Below are 20,951 nucleotides of genomic sequence, written 5' to 3' on the forward strand. Positions count from 1 at the left end.
CAGGCAAAATCCCTCACCAGCGACACCCGCAGGCAAAGATTTATTTTTTCATTGCAGTTGAAAAGGCTTTAGAAATGTGAGAGAAAAACACCTGCCATTGATCACTGGAATGGAATTTTCACTTAAAACTTTTTGTACACTTTTGAAGGACCAGGACAAAGACTTTGAATGTTGTGTAAAAGTGAATGTCATTAAACCTTTAAAAAGGTCTTAAAAGTCCTTAAATTGTGACTTCAGTGTTATCTGGGGACCCCCCCCCTAAAATCATGTGGGGACCCCCCTGGGGCCCCCGACCCACAGGTCTACATCTCAATGCCGTCGTACGACGTTGCATTGCACCACATTGTGAGCGCGTAGATCGGCTATTTTTGGCACGGGAAACCAGTATAAATCAAATCAGGCTTAACACAATATTATCTAGTCTTAGATATAATTCCTTCATGAGAAAATCTGATTTCACCTTAAAGCGGCACTATGACACTTTTTTTAATATGAATAAAATGAAATGTTGTTCACTCTGTATGGTAGAAGTATAATGTTAATACAATATAACTTATACAATTGGGGTGGTAGTTGTATTTTGTCTCCCCGCTCTTCTATTGAAACATTTAGATCGTGTCAAAGGTCATGTCTCACCTAGACACAGGATCTGATCAAGTTTCAATTTATCCCCTGAGCAAGCAGACAGGCTCTATTTGCTCAAAGGTAAACATTTCAGCACTGGAAACCGTGTTCAAATCCGGCGTAAAAGAGGAAAGTTACATAGTGCAGCTTGAACCACTTGAGCCCTAGCATACCAAGGGAAACATTGGCCAAAAAATAGCAGATCTACAAGCTCACAATGCGACATGTCGCTGTGAGCTTGTAAATCTGCTATTTTTTGACGAAGAGATTTGTAGAAGGAAAAAGGTGGGTAAAATAAGTGGGAAAGAAAATCTACCATTGAGGTGCAGGTGAGATATATAAGGAGGAGAGTTTGAAATGGTAACCGCAGTAACGGTGACCCCATTTTAGGTGAAGATGATTCATTCAGTTCCTATTGTTGCTGAGATCGATGCTGAAGTGTTATTTGGTGTAAGTGTAGGTGCGTTGCTGGGATAGTTTGGGTTGTATATAGTGTGGAGAGAGGAGGGAGCGAGGAGCGTGGGTGTAGCGGCAGGTGGTTTAAGGACAACAGAATTCGCTGCTGAGCCTCGTGGATAACGGGGGCCCTAAATCGACAAATAATCCCGCGATGGGAGAGGTTCATGCCGGATAACTCAATGGCATACTCGCTCTCTCGCACCGCCCACATTGACTACTCTTATTTATTTTTTTAATAAAATGAATTAAAAATTACAATGTGAACAAGTAAGCAACATCATATCTGCATAATATAATATATGATAATCTATCAAAAGAACGGTGGCAAAAAGTGATACAAGGAGAGAAAAGTGCTAGAGGGGAGGTTTTTCAGACTGCAAAGGAAAATATGTTTGTGTCATTCTATGAAAATAGTAGATCTACGAGCCTGTGGGTTTGTACATAGGCTATGTTCACTAATTTAGATTTTTTTTTTTTTCAAACGTTCCCTGATATAACATGCCAAAAAAAAATAGGCACGGCAGGTTGAGATTGGTTAAGAATGAAGGGCTTGTGTAGATTGGAGGAGACAAGGGTTTAGTGAGACCAAACAGGGACAGAGTTTGGACTGCTCAAACCAAAGGTTAAAAACCTTTGGTTTGAGCAGTCCAAACTCCCTTCTGTATTGATCTTTGTATGAATGTACCTTCTATGGTACTGCATTACTTTCAGCTGATGAAATCAGGGGAGAGGACTATATGCATCTGTCTGCCTCCATCTGTAGGCTACCTGAGAGTGCTTGTGTGCATTTGTTTGTTCATCTCAGGTATTCCGCCTAAACAGTCCACTAAAATGTTGTTTCTGAAAACATTTAGGTGATAAATAAGTAATGCAGTTGTTGAATCTTGTTTCCATGTTTGTACAATAGTTACTAGGGTAACATGAGAAGTAGCTTTGCATCAACAATTAGAGGGAGTTCTGTCATTTTCTGGCCAAAAGATGGAGTAATTTTGGGGGCCCAATCACCTGTTATGCAACCTGCATACTAGTCTGGGAGGCATTGCGTCGGAGCTTGGACAGCAGGGGCGCGGCCACTGCGTTGTGATTCAAATCAACAGCCAATGAAGAAAAGGGGGCGGGATCCACATGCACTGGGTGTTGCATCTAAATAGGATCGACGGGAAGCAATTTCCCCTTGAGAAATTGCGGCCGCCATTGTTGTGTACTGCTGTTTGCCTCTCGTCTGACTTTTTAGACGAGTTGCACAGCTCTCAGACCGGTAAGAGGCGTGTCCGCTCAGATTCTGAGCGTAAGTTACATCCCGCCCACAAATACCAGGGCTCTGGCCCAGAAGTTCCTCGCCAAGCTGGCAAAAACTTCTGGGAACTCAGATTACCTGCATACGTAACATGACTCACGAACATGGGGAATCAGCCAGTCTGTCAATCAGATGGACCGGTAGATGGACTTGAAAGCAGAGAATTAATTATAATTTCATACAGAGGGATGGTCTTCCTGCTAGACGTTGGGCCTGTCGCACCTCCTATGCCATGCATAGTCCATGGTGGACTATGAATGGCAGGGGTGTCCTCTTCCCTACAAGTCTTGAACATGGATCGGTAGATGCAGCAATTCTATCACAATGTAGGTCATTGTTGATAGCCTCTTTTTAGGATTTCCATTTGCAAAATGATCCGGGTTATCACTACAGAATTACGGAACGGTATTGAAGACTATAATCTGAGTTCAAAATTGAAAGATTTTCTGATTGTTTTTCGTGTCTCCCTGCATTCTTGTCTTATCGTGGTCCAGGAAATATGGTTAACCTTGACAGTCATTCATTTCCAAGCATTTTTGTGAGAACTGAAAAAGACCAATTTCCTCAGCCTTGGCTGTAGTTGCATCAACCGCTCTCAATTACTTTATCCCTTAGCGAAAAACAGAGCTATCCGCCTTCACTAAGCAGCAGCAACACCCCCACCCCTACACACACACACACACACGCGCACACACACGCACACACACACACACATACAAACAAGCACTCACACGCGGACACACACGCGCGCGCACGAACGCGCACGCACATGCACACAACAAAACAAGGAGCCATCTCACCCGACTATTAATTCTACTCTGAAATTGGTTTTTGAGAAAACAGAGAGAGCCGCCGTTAAAGCGCGAGTTGCCTTTGTGGAGGGCCCAGAGAATGATCTATAATGAATTGTGGTGTGAGGGACATGACAAATGGACTGTCCTGTGGCTTTTGTGCTAATGTTCGAGATGTTAAATACTTAACAGGGACCGAATCGACCGTCGGGAGAACCAAAGAAAGCAAGGGCAGCGCCGGCGCCAAGGTCCATGTGTGACTTGCGTACCAAGGCGTTTCAATCATGCCCACTAAGGGTGTGAAAGGGGGTTATATACTCTAGACGCACCATAAACATATCAGAGCGATCTAAAATAAGCAGCAAACAATGATCTATTCCCATGACAGTTTCCCACAATCACTGTATACTAATTTCAGAAGTCATTTTATAAACATCCTCCTATAATTTGACAAACCTCTGTAGTAGTGTAGTGCGTGGTGCATGGTGTCATGGTGAGGCTGCCCGGTTCTCCTCGGTGGCTTGAGCAATTGCTCTGAATTTGCACACAGCCATTGACCATTACCATCTGAACGCAACTGCAAAGCCCGTTTCTCAATTTCATCAAATCTCAGCTTATTATTAACGTTTATGTGTCAAACAATGGGAGATAACGTTGGCAGGTTTCGCGCGAGAAACAAGCAGCAAGGTCTATATATAGCTGGGAACTAGGGACATCTGGGCACCTTGATGTAACATAGCCTATTTTATTCAAAATATTTAACAAAAAAATATTAGAAAAACTTAAGTAATGTAAAGTATACATGATGTGAACATGCACATCATTATCAGACTTAATTTTATCCATCAACTTCTTGTTTATTCCCCAAAACGACTGGATATACAGGTTTTGCAGCAATTTGTAGTAATTGTAGAAATATTAGACCTTGATTGTCAAATTTTTAAGCCTGTTCTAATCCAGGGGTCTGGGACCCCTAGGGGGTCCTCAGAATAACTACAGGGGGGGGGCAGTCAAATGTTCGTGATAGGATTTATTTATTTTCTGCATTAACCACTTGAACCCTTGCATCCCTATTCTGAGGAGAACTTTAACCAAATATAGCCAATCTACAGTGAGCTTGTAGATCGGCTATTTTCGGGAAAGAGGTTTGGTGTGAAAAAAGAAAAGACCAAGTACAGAGTGAAAGGTCAGGTTTACTAAGTATTGACAGTTTAAAATACATATTAACATTAATTCAACATCTAAGTGCAACATCTATGAAATCTATGAAAAAGTTTAACCTGCAACACAATTTTATGCAATATGTAGTGTAGGTCCCTGCTTCATCTCTCTCTCAACTAGGGGGTCCTTGGCCTCGAAAACGTTGAAGACCACTGTTCTAATCATGTATACTTTAAAAACATTTTCCAAATATTAAACTTTTTTACATTTTGGAACAAAATAGCCAATTTTACATCGAGGTGCCCAGATGTCCCTAGTGCCCACCTTTCCTGTTACCTTGCAGACCCGGACCCTACAGTAGTTTAATGGGTGTCTATTTACCGACGTTGGCGCGGTGGGGACTGGGGACGGGAGCTTTATGATCCTTAGTGCTCGGATCCGGTGTACAGCCCGCCTACTGTATCCTTTCATCACGTTTCCACTTCCGGGCTAGCGAGCTAACAAGCTAACGAGGCCACAACAAGGTGATCTATGACAATGCAACGTGCCTGCTCTTGAAATGCTCCCGCATTACATTGTGGACTTAATCCCATGCCAAGCAAGTGCACAGTAATACTTTTCTATAAGACGTTGTGGGTGAAACGCTCTCTGTAAATTGCACGGGCCGCCGCTTATTTTTAACTCTATGGGCCACCGTCTTTGTTTTCATTTTGCTTCGCGGTCATTATTGCGCATGCGTCAGAGTGTAAGGGAGTCGAGAAGATTCATTCCATAGCTTTAGCTACGACTAGCGCTTTACAAAACAGTATATTAAACTGGAAAAATAGCCGCGATTGTAAAAAAATAAACGGCGATTCGTTGTCGATTAATAATCGATGATCAAATTAGTTGGCAACTAATTTAGTAATCGATTTTTAATTAGTTGCCCGTGGAGAGGGGTGACCGTGCAGGGGGGAGAAACCGCGCGACAGGACGTGCAATAACCCCAAGTTTGCAACTACTTTCGCCTGCGCCCTTCACCGGGTATGGTCTAGTTGGATATAATCTTCACAACGGATAATCAAAAGATAATTCAATCACTGAATCAATTTTTCCAATCAGTGTTAGTGTTTATAAATTGAAATAAACAAATTATTGTACAACTTTCTTTCCATTTCCTTAAACGCCTCTAACTATCAATGAATACAAACTGCTCAAATTGTGTGTGATCAAAATAAGAACTATACAGACAATTTCGCTGGCTTTTCCAACAATGCCTCATGCATACATAAAGACACTGTAAATCCCTGTGTTGTGTTGTGTTGTGTTGTGTTGTGTTGTGTTGTGTGGGCCCTATGTCACATTATGGTTGAGATGTCTTGAGAAAGGTCCTTGTGACCGAAATATCAACTTGTGTGTGTGGGAATTCCCTTTTTTCTTATCTACCAAAATGTGCAATTATGCGCTCTGAATGACATTTTAATGGAACTTCTCAGTCCTGTGTGCTATGTATGATGGTATTGTGGGAGCTGTGATTGAGGCCAGTAGATATACTTTATACTCTAATATGGTACACAGAATCAAGCCATGGTTGGAGTAAGCATGTTGAACATCATGCAGAAGCTAAAGCCTGTTTTATACTTTGTTACGCAATGGTGTTGTGCACCAAAAATAGCCGATAAGCTCATGTGGTGCAACGCGTTGTGAGCTTGTAGATCTGCTATTTTTGGCGCATAAATCAAGCATGACGAGGCATTCACAGCTTGGCAAGCCAAGAGAGTGGCCTGTCCTGTAGTGAAAAAAGGTCACCAATGCTATAAATCTATGGTTCTTTATGAGACAAGTTATGAGAGCGGACTCTACAGCTGAAAAGCTACTTTTTAATAACGTCAATGACTTGGAAGTAGGTGAGAGCTCTGCACTTGGTCAAAACACTGCTAGTATGCACTATAGAGGGAGTTTCTGGCGCCGATATAGCTGAGTTGTGGAGGCAACATTACTCTGCTTTATCTAACTGCGTTAAAAGTGACCCCTGCAAAGTCTGTAATATTGCCAGCGGTACACTCGGAATTACAACCAACGAGGTCTGTCAAGCAATAACACATTTATCTGATTGTAAAGCAAGTGGTTCAGATCAAATCACTGCAAAGCACCTCAGGTTTCCAAGCCCAAAGGTTGCAGCTCTTCTTGCCATTTGTTTTACTGGTTTTCTGAGTCGTGATCTGTTGCCAGACTCTTACGTTGTCCGTTACTCTTGTGCCTTTCATCAAGGACAAGGCTTAAGGTTGGGATTCTGCATAATTGTAGGCCAAATGCACCAGTCAGTGTGATATCTAATGTCCTGGAAAAGATTTGACTAGATGTGAATTGGTTCCACAGACAACCAGTCTCCTTCTCCTCGTCTGTCTCTTAATCTCACTGCGTGAGCATTATGCCTGCTCCATATCGCTGCCATGTTGGTGTGTGTGTGTGTGTGTGTGTGTGTGTGTGTGTGTGTGTGTGTGTGTGTGTGTGTGTGTGTGTGTGTGTGTGTGTGTGTGTGTGTGTGTGTGTGTGTGTGTGTGTGTGTGTGTGTGTGTGTGTGTGTGTGTGTGTGTGTGTGTGTGTGTGTCAGTCACTGACTGGGGTTTATCCGGTCTCAAAGGAACCACAACACTGGAACCACCTACCATGTTCCACATTGACAGTCATGTTAGTGTGGATTCAATGCTATTTATCAATTTTCTTCCCGAATACAGCTACAGTATGGGTATTTTAGAAACAAATGATCACCCAGCATTCATCGTTGCCCTTGTTATCAAACCTTTGGCAATGAAAAATGCCTAGGGGGTAATCTGCACATATTGCATATATTATATAAGTTCATTTTAATTTATTGCATGTAATGATTAGATCATGTAGCTTACTTGCGCAGAACACATGATTTTACCTGTTAATATGAGTTACTAATTTGAGAATGGATTAAACAAGTGATTAATGCAAATGTATCTAGTATATTGGTCGTAAATGTTCTCCATGGTTATTCTATTTCCCACCTTGTGGGGGGGGGGGGGGTTCCTTGCTTCAACAGCCTCTGAGGGCTGTGTATCAGTGGGTTACAGTCTATCAGGGTGAGGGTGTGCGGGAGGAAGTCGTTTCTGAGCTGGGAGACCTATCCTGGGGGTTTGGTGAAGAGCAGCAACGTGTGCCTTATGCAATCTCTAGATCCATCATTTTGAATTTGGACAGTAGTCACACTTACTTCCTGTGTCATGTGCAAACTGATGACAAAAAGGGATGTTAGAGTAAGAAGTAAGCCTTGCCGAGCCATGAGGCCCATCTCCTGTTTCTGTAGCGTGAGGCAGCTTGATGTGCAAGTACACCCCCTGGACATGACGCTAGTATACTGTATGTCGCAGGGACTTACCCCCAATCCAACCCTTGATGCTGAGTGCCAAGCAGGGAGGCATTGGGTCCCATTTTTAGAGTCTTTGGTATGACCCGGCCGGGGATTGAACCCCGACCTCCCAAACTCAGGGTGGACATTCTAACCCCAAGGCCACTGAGCTGTCCTGCTTGGACATAACTGAAAAGCCTTTAGAAAGTAACTGGCAATTCTAATCTCACACCTATTGCCCAAACATGACGAGGAGAAAATAAATGAAGAACAAAAAAAAAAAAGGTTTCCACCTTTGCAGTCATTCTCATCTCCCACTCCTAGTTCTTCTCATGTACAAAAATGTTTCCTGATGTCCATAATTGTCTGTTCCTTTGTCCAAATCATCTCTTTGTTTCTACACTAATTCCTGATGGAGCTCACTGGGTGTAGATTTTTCTATTCTTAGAGAGCTTCTCCAGCAGCCATGTCTGCCCTGGCACAGTTCTGTTGGTAGTATAGTTCTCTATTTTCCTGTATGATGCCACTAGTTCCTGGTGGGTATCACTGAGAACTTTCTTTGCTCTGCTTCCTTTCCCTTCTGACAGAAGTCAGCCTCTTTAAATGCATTGATCTCCCCCGTCTTTCCATTTCTCCTGTTCCATTGCTTCGAACTTTCCTTTTTTAGTGGGCTATGTTGTTTTTCCTGTTACTGTTGGTGGTCATGGCTGTCAGTTCCCACCTGATGTTGTGTGGGAGTCCCGAATTCTTCAGACCGTACTGAATAACAGCTAGCTTGCATAATGTATTCAGGCTAGGACTTAAGTCTAAGATGTACATGTCATCGTTTTTTAATCCAAAGCCTCCAAAAAGGATGATACGGTCATCCACCATGCAGCAACATGTATTCATCCAAAACGGGCCTTTCCCCTTGGGCTTAACCTCCTTCCAGGACAAGGTCTCTGGATTGAATTTCCACAAGTCATTGAAGGTCTGGTTCATGTTGTCACCACCAAATATGTACAGCTGTCCATTGTAGGCAAAGGCTGAATGATCCTCACGTCCTTCTGGAAGAATCTGTGTAAAAGGCATGCTCAGCCAGCAGTTGGTGTTTGTGTCAAACACTCTCATGTTGTAGTGGTCAGAGTCCGGTTCCGCTCTGCCCCCGAATACAAACATCTTTGTGCCGATGATAGTGGCAGAGTGACATAATGAAGCACATGCCAGAGTGCCTATGGTGTTAATTGAAGACCAGACCATTGTGGTGGTGTCCAACCTGTAGATGTCATTAGTGTATCCAGTCAGCTGGGTATATCCTCCAAATATATACATGACCTTACCCAAAACACAGACTGAGTGGCCCCACCTCGCCTCTGGAACAGTCCCAGAAGTCTTGGGCTTGAACCATCTGTGGGAGTCAACATCAAATGTGTAAAGAACATTGCAGGACAACCCTGTGTAAGTACATCCGCCCCAGACGTAAATTATGTCTTCTATCAGCACAGCTGTGTGACCACAGCACATGGAGGGAACCTCATGAGGACGATCTTCTCTTTCAGTTGTCACAGGCAGCAACTTCATCCAGCGCAAAGGCACTGTGTTGAAAACATGCACGTCAATCTGATCCCTGTCGTTCGTATTACAGCACCCTCCAAAGGAGTACACCTTGTTCCCCACTGCCACAGCAGCGTGGAGGATTGTACTCGGTCCTTTCAGATGCACTGTCCAGCGCAACATTTGACAGACCAGCACCACTTTGCATAAAAGTGGATTTATCAGGTTCTGTTCTGTAAAATAATTGAATTCTATTGTGCACGCTACCACTTAAATTGATACAGCGGCAAAAACATCACGTGAAGCTTGACCTGTCCATGAAGCCGATGGGGTTGGTTGGCCAATCAGGGAAGTCGATGCCCGGTGAACTCCCTAGTGGCCCAGATACGGACATCCCAAAAAGTCAAATGTTGACTTGAAGGGGGGGAACTTGAAGGACTTGAAGGGGGAATTAAAGGGGCCACACCATGAATTTCATTTTTTTTTTGGGGGGGTGGGGGTATTTTTTGGGCTCCCCAGTGTCTCTTGTACCCCAAAAAATATTTTTTTTTAACATTCAGTCATTCATTCTCATTTCAGAGATTTTCAGAATGGGCGTGTCTGAACAGGCCATTTCAGAATGGCAAGCCATTGCATTGATGATGGCCAGACAGAATTGCTCAGTAGCCCCCCCCCTGCCCAAAAGGACGTTTTGGTATTGCAGCTAAAAGTGCTGTATAAGCCAGAGACAATTGACTTGGGATGAGTATATCTGAGTGATGATTTAGGCTCAAACCTTTTGAAAAAGGTTTGAGGGACATACACCATATGATATTAAATATCAAAAAATTCATGGTGTAGATCCTTTAAGGCACATGTTGACTTTGGGGGAATACTACCCCAATGTGTTGATGTTACTCTGCAGTGCCTCTCGTGGCTCAAGTCCGCTTTAAACGGTGCGCCTCTGTCGTTTTAACAGTTTTTTGCCGGACCCTTTTACGTCTTGGGTTTGAGAACTGCACTTCTGCATTCCTGGAGTGCGGAAGTGCCCGGGAAGGCACCGTTTGATTGGAAGGGTACCCCCTTCCATTCACCGTTTGACTTCTTCGGGTTTTCCGTCCCAAGAAGTCACAATATGCATTTTTGGGAGTGAGACAGTGTTGATGAGACACAGGGCAACGGGCGTACGAGCAACAAAGGTTACAGCCCCAACTACATTGTCCGTCTCAGATTGCGTTTTGTCTTTCTGCTCCAACTTAACAATATCTATCATCATTGTTCTGGGGTGAACATTCGCCGGAAATAGCCGATCTACTATTGGCAATTGGCGTAGAGGGACAAAAGGAGGGAACCAAGTACAGACCCTTGGTTGACCCTGACCAACTAGGTGTAGTATATAGGGTTTAAGTCGTTATGGGATTATCTGAGCGATGCTGTACTAGCCTGGCTCCAGACCATAGACCCTGCCCAGGAGAATTTTGGACTAAGGTTTTCTTACCTTTTCTATGATGTTATGATATCTTAGGATGAATGGTACAAAAATGTCATCATCATTTCAATCTCGTCTAGCGAGACTTCTGTTTTTTTTATTATTATTTTTTGGCAGTGTTCTGTCACTATGAACGTCAGAACAAAAAAAACTAAACAAAAAAAAAAGCTATTAAAATACGCGATCTAACGCAAGGCCTATCCACGCACGTTTTAAGCTGTGGGAGACCCGGGATGGAGTTATGAAATGTTTCTACTGTACCATTCATTCTAAGATATCATAACGTCATAGAAAAGGTAAGAAAACCTTAGTCCAAAATTCTCCTTTAAGCTTCACGAAAAATAATATCTCAAGACAGATTCAGAGCTCCGCAGCTGAATCTGTCGGCAACTCCGATTACAAGGTGTAGAGTTGTTGTTAGGAATGTAAACAAAGGAGCACCCCAGGAAGAGGAGGGCTGAAGGAGAGTGAACAGACCAACATCCGGTCTCTACATGCCCCCAGAGGCAAATTCAAAGGATTTCTTTCTTGCCGATGGGTTCCCAGATTGCACGAAGTCTGATAATCAGGCTAATGCAGTAGATGGTGTTTTATTTCTCTGTGTACTTCTAGTGCTCTATTCTTGTACGTTCTCGTTTACTGCATGTCTTTCCTCTTAACAAAAAAAAACATTACTTGTGTCTTTGGACTCAACTACTATTAAGGAAAACAGAGGACTTTTTAGCACAGCAGAGTGTGTGTACAGTTTTACAAAATAGAGACCAAACAGAGAGAGGGGGGGAGATGTTTGCACCAGTATTTTATTGGTCCAGTGTATTTTACTAAGCGAGGTTCCCTTCAGATGAAATAGATTTAAGACAGATTTATTTGCCGTTTTGTACGATGTAGTATATAAGCTTAGCCCGCGGATGGGGGGGGGGGCTCATGGTAACCTTATAGAGAAATGCACAGACCAGAATGACTCTCTAGAGAGAGCGCATGCAGCACTCTGCTTTTCAGCCAGTTATCACACATTCACGTTGGCTGATTATATTATTATCATTCCTGTAAATATGTGCGGGGATGTCCCACATATTATAAGTGCTACATTTGCGGGAATCAATTAAATTATGCATAATCCCCACACTGAAATTCAGGCCTTGAGCACATCAGTTGGTATTATGGGTAGCCTACATACAGTATATGGGATCATTAAAATCTAGCCCGTATTTTTCCTTGATTATCCTTGATCTGGATGTTTCCTAAAACCACCCCACTGCATCTCTGCTCTATTGCTAAATTGTTTCTGTGAAATATTGGACAGTAACACCATTTACCAATACATTTAAAATAAGCAGTCACACTCTTGCTTAGTAGGTATTTAGCTTTAGCCTGGTAAACACCCCCTCCCTCCGGAAATCTCATGCATTGCATTGCATTTGGTTTCAGGAAGGAGGGTCTGGGATTGCTCACAGAGTAAAGCTGCCCGAACCGCTGCGCATACGAACCAATCAGCGGCTGCTAGGGGCGGGATCATCCAATCACCTGCCTAGTAGCTTGAAAAAATGAAACTCCGTCTGTCATCGATTCTGCGCCCGAAGTCTCAGATGCAAGTACGCTGTGAAACAAAATGTGTGTCGCAAGCTTCTTCCATTTGACGGAGTGAGGTTAATTTAGCTTACCTGTGAAAGGCACTGGCTGCTATTCAGACAGCTTGCTTCAGAGGATTTCAACGGCCCTGGATCCCGTTTTCTGTAGACAGCAGCCTTGTGGATCCACAACACACTGCTCTCTTTGCAACAGAACATGTGCAAGGTATGATCATTAAGGATATTAATATAACTCATTGGCAGATGCACTAACACACTAGTGCATTGGTTCTCAAACCTTTTCATGTCAAGGACCCCCAAACTGATATGTAACAAGCCATAGACCCCCATTTTATATTTATATTAAGATATTTCTCCCAGACACCCCTTTCTAAGATTTTTCGGCAATTTTTCTACCAGTGCAACTGGACAAATGCTTTATTTTTATTTTTTAACATTTGATAACAAATATGGCAAATTGAACACCTTAGCAACCCCATCCCGACAGCGTCTGGAAAGCCCCTGTGTAATGCAGCACAGTCTGTTCCAATGGTCTCTGTGTAAGACAGGCATTGTTAATATTATGTATATTTATAGTGTATCAGTTACAGTTGTGCAGTTTAAAGCTGTTTCAGCTGTTCTGTTTTTTGACAAATATTTGCTTGGCTAGCTTTTTACTTTCAGTTGCTTAACAACAGGACCTGACATAGCAACCATTTACGCACTTCACCAAATACAAAACTACTTCACAAGAACAATGTGTGACTAAGGAATTAACTGAAAATTATATTGTTTACATGCATGGATTATCAAGTTTGGCGAGCTGGTATTTCTGTCTGGAGCCTTGGTTTGTGCCGGTGAATTGCATGCCTCCTGCGACTACAGGCATGTACATCCCATTAGCCAGAGGGACAAGAGCATTGCACAAATCAATTCATGCAAATGATGATAATAGGTTACATGACTTAATTATGACAAGATTTTATTTTATGGTGATCTAAACAGACTTAGACTGTAAGATCCTTCTCAATGACCGACAACGCAAAAAATAAATAGCTATTTCCGGGTTTCAGTCTAATTATTTCATAATTTATGCAAATACGCTTAATGACAGAAGGTTGCATAATTCGAAGTCGAAGAGAGTCTAAGATCATCTTTCTAAGTTGACTAAAAACTAAACATTTTTTAAATGTATAAAATGTGGCATGATTGATCCATGGTAACAGATGAATCTCTAGTCTAGATATCACAAACATGGACTCTTAGATCACCTTTCTAAGTTAAATTAAGTTAGTCAAAGTTATAGTCCTTTCCTGTTTTGGGGAATAATTAGCTAATTATGTAAATTTGTATTATTATACATGTTGCTTTTATAACATGCATTTATGTTATAGCCTGTGTGTGTGTGTGTGTGTGTGTGTGTGTGTGTGTGTGTGTGTGTGTGTGTGTGTGTGTGTGTGTGTGTGTGTGTGTGTGTGTGTGCGCCACCTTAAGTGATACCGAATTCTGGTCTGGCCCATGGACTAATAGCCTGGAGGGATGATTGCTCTGAAGTTATTTCCCAAATATAACAGGAGTGAACGCAATCATTTGATTTCCACTGTCCAAGAGGAAATGATAAAAATAGAAAATAGGGGTGTCGATGTCATACTGGATTCCAATGGTGTGTGGTGCATTAACATCATAATTATTGGATAACATGCCATGAGGCATTAGTACAGAGTATAAAATTGTAATACTGTATATTCCAGCTACCTAATCAGGATTCATGCCACACTTATTTTAATGTAAACGTGAACTACTACAGATGTGGAAAGTAGCATACATACAGAAGAATGAGAACTAGCAGGCGCATAGCAGAAAGACGTGACAGGGACGTAGTGTTGCAAAATAAATTATAGCATGTGTTTTTGTTTGTAAAATGAAGAATAAATAGAGCTTCAGTGTTGTCATTCGTCACTTTAATATTGATGGTTCTCCAAGACAAAAATGATGGTAGCCTACTGTAGCTGCCAGCCCCTGGCGACATGCACACACATAGACTCTTAAGTGCATAAGTAAGCACCCAAACACGCACACCCCCGCACACTTCTGCGTGTACCCTGCAACAGCCGAGCATCACTGTTATTTATAGTTAAGTGTGCGTGTGTGCAGGGATATCTCATCACATTTCCTGTCATGGTGTAAATGTCACCTCCGCGGTGCGCAATGATGAACACAATCATGTGATTGGCTCATCGTCTGTTGCCAACGTCGAGAGAGTGACCAAAACATATTTGCTTGGGTCTCTCTCTCTCTCTTTCTGTCTCTCTCTCTCTTTCTCTCTCTCTCTCTCTCTCTTAGACCGAAGTGGAATGGAAACCACAACCATGTTCGGTAACACGCACTTTACCACATCAAATGCAGACCCAACTGTGTCATTGGCTTTAAGGCTGCCTGCACAATAGTCACTTCTGACATCCAAGGAAGATGATGGTTGATGGTCAAGATGACCGCTGGTGTGTGGTGGAAGATTAGAGAGAGAGAGAGAGAGAGAGAGAGAGAGAGAGAGAGAGAGAGAGAGAGAGAGAGAGAGAGAGAGAGAGAGAGAGAGAGAGAGAGAGAGAGAGAGAGAGAGAGAGAGAGAGAGAGAGAGAGAGAGAGAGAGAGAGACCTGCGCTTGTTGAGACCTTAATACTGCTGTTTTAATGGCCCCTGTGGCAGCCTGGAGACTCGGAGGTGGAGGAGGATTTGGGAGAGCTGTGTGACGAGTACTGATACCGTTAAGAAAGACAGCACCATCGGCATGACAAGTCATGCCTGCCTGGTGCATTTACACATCACGTACTGATTATGTACCCAGTTCACAGTGTAAGCTGTCTGCCCTCGTGGAGGTGTGTGTGTGTGCGTGTGTGCGTGCGCGCGTGACTGACTGTGAACAATGACTGTGAATGACACACGCAAGAACAGATGGGAGGCTTTTCATTCAACTTGGCAGGAATTAGCCACTTTTGAGAGATCAAAGGTCGCCAACACATAATCATTCATATTTCATCCTGGTTCCCTCTTTAAGGCATGTCATTATAGGCAACAATGTGTAAATGCTATAAACAAATTGTCGCACCTCCTCAATATCCTTTATTTTTAAACTATTTGTGGTTTATTTCACCACTCCCGTGTTTGTTCAGAGCTGCCACCCTGCGCCGGATGGAGGAGATGCTGGGGTGAAATGAATCATCTCAGGTTATTTCCTCTCCGTTCAGCCTGTCCGATGGTATACGTGGGGGAAAAAGCCTGCCGTCACAATCGGTAAAACGTTTCTGTTTCCATGGTGACCCAGTTTGTCCAACCCCATTCAAAGTTCACAGTGATGAGGCAGTTATCCCGTGGGTGGGGGGGGGGGGGGGATTCACTGACGCTTCGACAGGTGTGAACATGCAAACAGCATCCTTGGTACAATAGCCTGCTTTTTCACAGTCATAATAGTAATAATATTAATAATAATTCTAATATATTGCAAATGTTGCCCTTTTCAAAATAGTGTCAACAAGGGAAAGGAACCCTTTAAAGGAGTAGTTCACGGGTTTTTTTCCCCCTCTACACCAAATCTCTTTGCCGAAAGCAGGCGATCTGCAAGCTCACAATGTGACGGCACACGACGCACTGTGAGCTTATAAATCAGCTATTTTCAGCAAATGTTGCCCCCAGAATGGGATGCTATAGATTTCAACCAACGATTGGTGAGTTGGGTGGGCCGCTAACTAACGCACAAGTTTTCAAGTGGGCCCTGATCCAGAAAAGGTTGAGAACCGCATGCTGTAGAACATTGCAGAGATAAGAGTAACCCCAGCGTGACCGGGTGGCATTTGTTTTATTATTCTATAAACCCTGTGACTCCAGACTGAAAAACAGCCCAGCTCTGCCAAACGCCAGTTCGCTTTTTACTGTTAAAATGAACCGATTCCCCTCTGACATGGCCAGGCTTCTTTCATGTCCTCTTTTGAGGCGAGCGTGCACCTGTGCTTCACCGGAGGCTGGACGGGGGACCTCCCTCGCTGCCTCTGCCTTTTCATGCATCATGTCCAATTGCGATCGTAAACAACCCATTAAGTGACCTCTTTATCTGGGCCAATTCCGCTGCCTCACTCGCCCCAATTACTCTGCTGCAGGAATGTCTACTCAGGGCCGCTCCGCATTGCCTTTACGCTTAAATCAATGCCTCTGCTGGGGCTGCAGAGCTTGTTCCATGCGTGCATCACCTCCTGGACAGTCTGACTCGTTACGTAATTTGAGGACCTTTTGAGCCCGGGCCTGACAAATGGCTGGCTCACCCTCCATCCAAGCCGTTATCCTGCAGGGCACTCGACGTTCGCTATGGCAGAGGGTTCCTCCTCCTGGCAGGGAAATCTGTACTGCAGAATAAAGCCCCCCACCTTTAACTTCTGTTTTCAGAATCAGTGGGGTCAAATAGTGCTAGCATCGTGTCTGTGGGGCTGTTGGGAGTTGGCATGTCCATTTTTACGCATTTACCACTCACCTGGTCTGAAAAGGGGAGGGGTGCGGGTGGTATGTCCTGGCAGGGAAATCTATATAGCCAAATAAACCCCCTCCCCTCATTTGAGTTTTTTTCTTTCAGCCATGATGTCACACCATCACTAACGTTGGGTATATTTTACCCGATATAATAAATTCCATAAAAAAAGATTTCTCATAAAAATAAAGTACAACAATACATGGCAAATTGAGGTACTCCTCTTTAATATTTCAACATGAAATTTCACAGAAAAACGAAAAACACATCATGGGGGGACCCTATAAAAAGGGAGCAAAATCTGGAAAAAAAATGTGGGTATTATAAAAAAAAAATATTCCTAAAAAAAAAATTGAGCTTGGAACTTTTCCTTTCGTCCACTCATTCCTTGGACATGTGAGCCTTGTCCGGTGAAGGCACAGTCTAATTGCATCAGCTGACCTTTGTGAGGTCCCGCACACCTCAAGGACCTGCACACCTCAAACATCAGCAACATTATGAAAATCCCATAATTACAATTGTTCGGGTGAAATTCACCCATGGTTAGTGTTCTAGGGTTAACTGGGCTGTGACTACACACTTGGTCTTATTATATTTGTACTGTACTTTTTAATATTGGTGGTATCTCTCTACTCTCATACGCATTCTCTTTTTGATCCTGAAAGGTGACTTTAGTTCTTTTTTTCATGATTTATTCATGGCTTTTACAGGTTTAGAATAGATAGATTAGTAGAATAGTCCCCACACCTTGGGGTGTTATTTTGTCACTGTATATAAATATACACATACATGAAAGTTGTCCCCTGCATTTACCCATCCTATAACAACTAGGAGCAGTGAGCAGCCATTGTACGGTGCTCGGGGAGCAATTAGGGGTTAAGAGTCTTGCTCAGAGACACGCTTGGAATCTAACCTGGGACAACCAATGCCTTTGGCTTCCCAGGCGGGCTCACTAACCACTCAGCTATGGCCACCCCACTCAGCTATGGCCACCCCACTCAGCTATGGCCACCCCCCAGCTATGGATGTTTTACACATACTGTACAGACAATATTACAAAGGCGACATAACAAAAAGAAACACGATGCATGTTCTCCCCGTGTCCCCTAGGGTAGGTACCCTCACAAAAACATACAGTAATCCTGGTCTCTAGCCTACTGCCTCCCCCTGGTCAGCCGGGGCGCCTGATGTAGGGGAAAGGAACTGTTTGGAATAACGTGTTCCTTCCACGCGCTACGTCTAACCAGGGAACCTCCCCCCTGTCAGGTGATAAGAAGCGCTTGCTAGCTCTCATGCATTGAAGGAGGCATGAGCTCGGCTCTAGGCTCTCCTTAGGCTGGCAGAGGCAGTGTAGCGCCCAGGATAACTTAGACAATTGACACCGGGTGAAAAAATAGGTTAAAAATAACATATTTTAAGGTAGCAAAAACGTAATATTAAGTAAATGATGACTGAAAGGTCTAAATATGCAAATGTAAAATGTGTGAATTAAATAGGTCAAGGCGAGTACCAAATAAAATGGGGTGTAGTAGAGTTTAGAGTTTATAAATATGAAAATAAAATGGCAAATAATGCACAGTGTATGAAGAGACAACTCAGGTCTTATTTGAAGCCTCCATCTAAATGTAAAAATTCCACAAAGTTATAGAGAACTCACAATTAACATACAGAAAACAATACGAGTACATAAGAGTATGGCAAACAAAAACAAAATATACCCATGTGTGTGTGTGTGTGTGCGCGTGTGCGTGTGCGTGTGCGCGTGAACGTGTGCGTGCGCGTGCGTGCGTGCGTGTGCATACGTGCGTCTGTCTGTCTCACTGTCTGTTCGTCCGACTGCACGTCATTCTATTTATCAATCTATCAAAATGGTAACTTCTTAGGGTCATTTACCATAGACATTCAGATCATTCATCATCATTGAGGAAGAAGCTTATACAGTATTTTAAACAGCATATTTCCTCAGAACTCATTGCAAAGTGAATGCTCGCCCTCCGCGTTGGAGAAGGCATTTCTCGGCAGGGGGCTGAATTTGGCATAACACCAGAAGCCCGCTTTGAAAAGAGAAATAGAGATAGTCTCAAAATAGAGATAGTCACACATTTTTCTCTTAAATATATATATATATATATATATATATATATATATATATAAAATTATTCCCAAAAGTAATCACCGCTGACGCTGAATCACCCTCCGTGACACCAGCAGCAGGATGCATACAGTACATGTGCATGTCTGTCATGTTGCGTGCACATGTAGTGCACACGCCTAGATCCTTACGCGCCCGTGGGGCGGTTCCTAGCACGCCATCGACATGTTGCAATGGATACCGTTATGTGTGCACAACACGCGCATCTGTGTTTGCTCACATGCACGCTGCGTAGCGTGCGCCATGTGCTGTGCGGGGGGGTCAGGCCAACGCTCTCTCTACGCCGTCAGTTCCATTTACTTATGAAGTCGTAGCAGTGCATTTCCTGCGATTGAGCCGTCAGCTGCCTGTCAGTAGGGGGGGGGTAAATTAACGAGGCCACTGATTGCACTGCTGGTAATTACAGAGTGCGGATGGAGCAGTTGCTGTGTCAAGACTGCAAGAGGCTGTACCTCTCTCTCCCTTCGCTCCCTTCTCTCCCGTCTCTCCCGGCAGCCAGGTCTTTTTTTTTTTTTTACGTGAGGAACCCCCAATTTGATATTTATTTAGCAGAGGACCTTCGTCTGAAAAGGTTTTGTGCCAGCTGGGACCCCAGAAGAGAAAATGTCTTAAAACAAATCTAAATTATTTTTGAGATTTTTCAAAGATTTTCAAAAATAGCAGATCTACAAGCTCATGGCACGAAGTGACGTGCTATGACCTTGAATATCTGCTTTTTTTGAATATCCAAAGTATAAAATTTGGTTTAAGTGGTCAAAATTATTGTGACGCTATATTAACTAATTTTGCTCGGAACCCCCTGGTACCCCCCCCAAGGACCCCTGAGGGTCCCCGGACCCTCCTGCCACCAAGCCACCATGGTGGTAAGAGAGGCAGCGCTGTCACAGGGAGGTCACTACAGCTGTTATAATTTTTTATAATTTTTTGACTAGGTGTCTCCAAAATTGGGATCGGCATCGGAGCAAACAATCTGGCATTGGTCGGGGCTCTAGGGGCTATTTCACTGTCTACTCTGGCTTTTGTGAGCACCTCAGACAGTTTGTAAGTTTTCCAAATATTTTTTCCAAAAACGAAAAAGCACGGCCCCCGTATTAGAAGGCCAATATCAGTAACCAGAACCAAGGACGGGTTTTTCAATGAATCTAACATGGTTAAAGTTTGAAGTTACTATGGGTTTGTATAGGAAGGGGACGTGTCTGATAAAATTTATATCAAATATCTAAATACTGAATCAAGCAACTTAAAAACTGTCTGCGGTGCTCACAAAAGCCAGAGTAGACGTTAAAATGGCCCCAAACATGTTTGAGTATATCCCTTTAAGGTGATAAACCCACCTTAAAATGATCTGCTTCTGGGGGAAACGGGGGTAGGCCACCACTGCAGACTGGGTTTCGATTCCTCCGCGATCGCCTCCAGCTTTTGCGGGACAGGAGCTCCAGCAAACACTATGATCTGGGAATGTGTTCAGCGGGGAGAGGACCTGGGAAGATAGCGTGAACGCCAGCATGTGTTACACTCTCCCAGTGACTTGCGGGCATGTTGCATGTCATATCTCGCATACATGTCGCAGGCATGTGGTTGTCTACTTCGTTGTGGAGAATTGCCAATTAACTGAACTTAAGTTTAGCCTAAAGTACATTACTTGTGGTCAATGGGCTAAACAAACGGCAGCATTGTCATTCATGGTCTTCTTTGTATTCTATAATGACCACCTGCACAGAATAGCTGATTGCACTGCGAGGAGGCAGACACAGCTCACAGGAAAATTTAGATTATTTTCTTAATTGTCACACACACGCACGCGCGCACACACACACACACACACACACACACACACACACACACACACACACACACACACACACACACACACACACACACACACACAGTTTTTGATATGAAAAACAGATGTGTGACTAATGAAATGTGTTCATGACCACGTCACCCTCTTCTTTAAAGACATATATAATTTGATTGTTATTCGTCACAATCTCGTGACTCTGTTCGGCCATGGCGAGTGACTCATCAGTCAG

General features: G+C 43.4%; 1 protein-coding gene across 1 annotated transcript; it reads right to left on the reverse strand.

The window, feature by feature from the left end:
- Nucleotides 1-8,350: 8,350 nt before the first annotated feature.
- LOC308079244 (kelch domain-containing protein 3-like) lies at nucleotides 8,351-9,403 on the reverse strand (the record flags this gene model as incomplete). The annotated part of the gene is made up of 1 exon (XM_080420619.1): nucleotides 8,351-9,403. One exon carries the CDS (start codon nucleotides 9,401-9,403, stop codon nucleotides 8,351-8,353), a length of 1,053 nt encoding a protein of 350 aa, XP_080276745.1.
- Nucleotides 9,404-20,951: the final 11,548 nt, after the last annotated feature.

Source organism: Gymnoscopelus braueri (assembly GCF_963280865.1).
Source record: "Gymnoscopelus braueri genome assembly, chromosome: 23".
NCBI classification, from domain to species: domain Eukaryota; kingdom Metazoa; phylum Chordata; class Actinopteri; order Myctophiformes; family Myctophidae; genus Gymnoscopelus; species Gymnoscopelus braueri.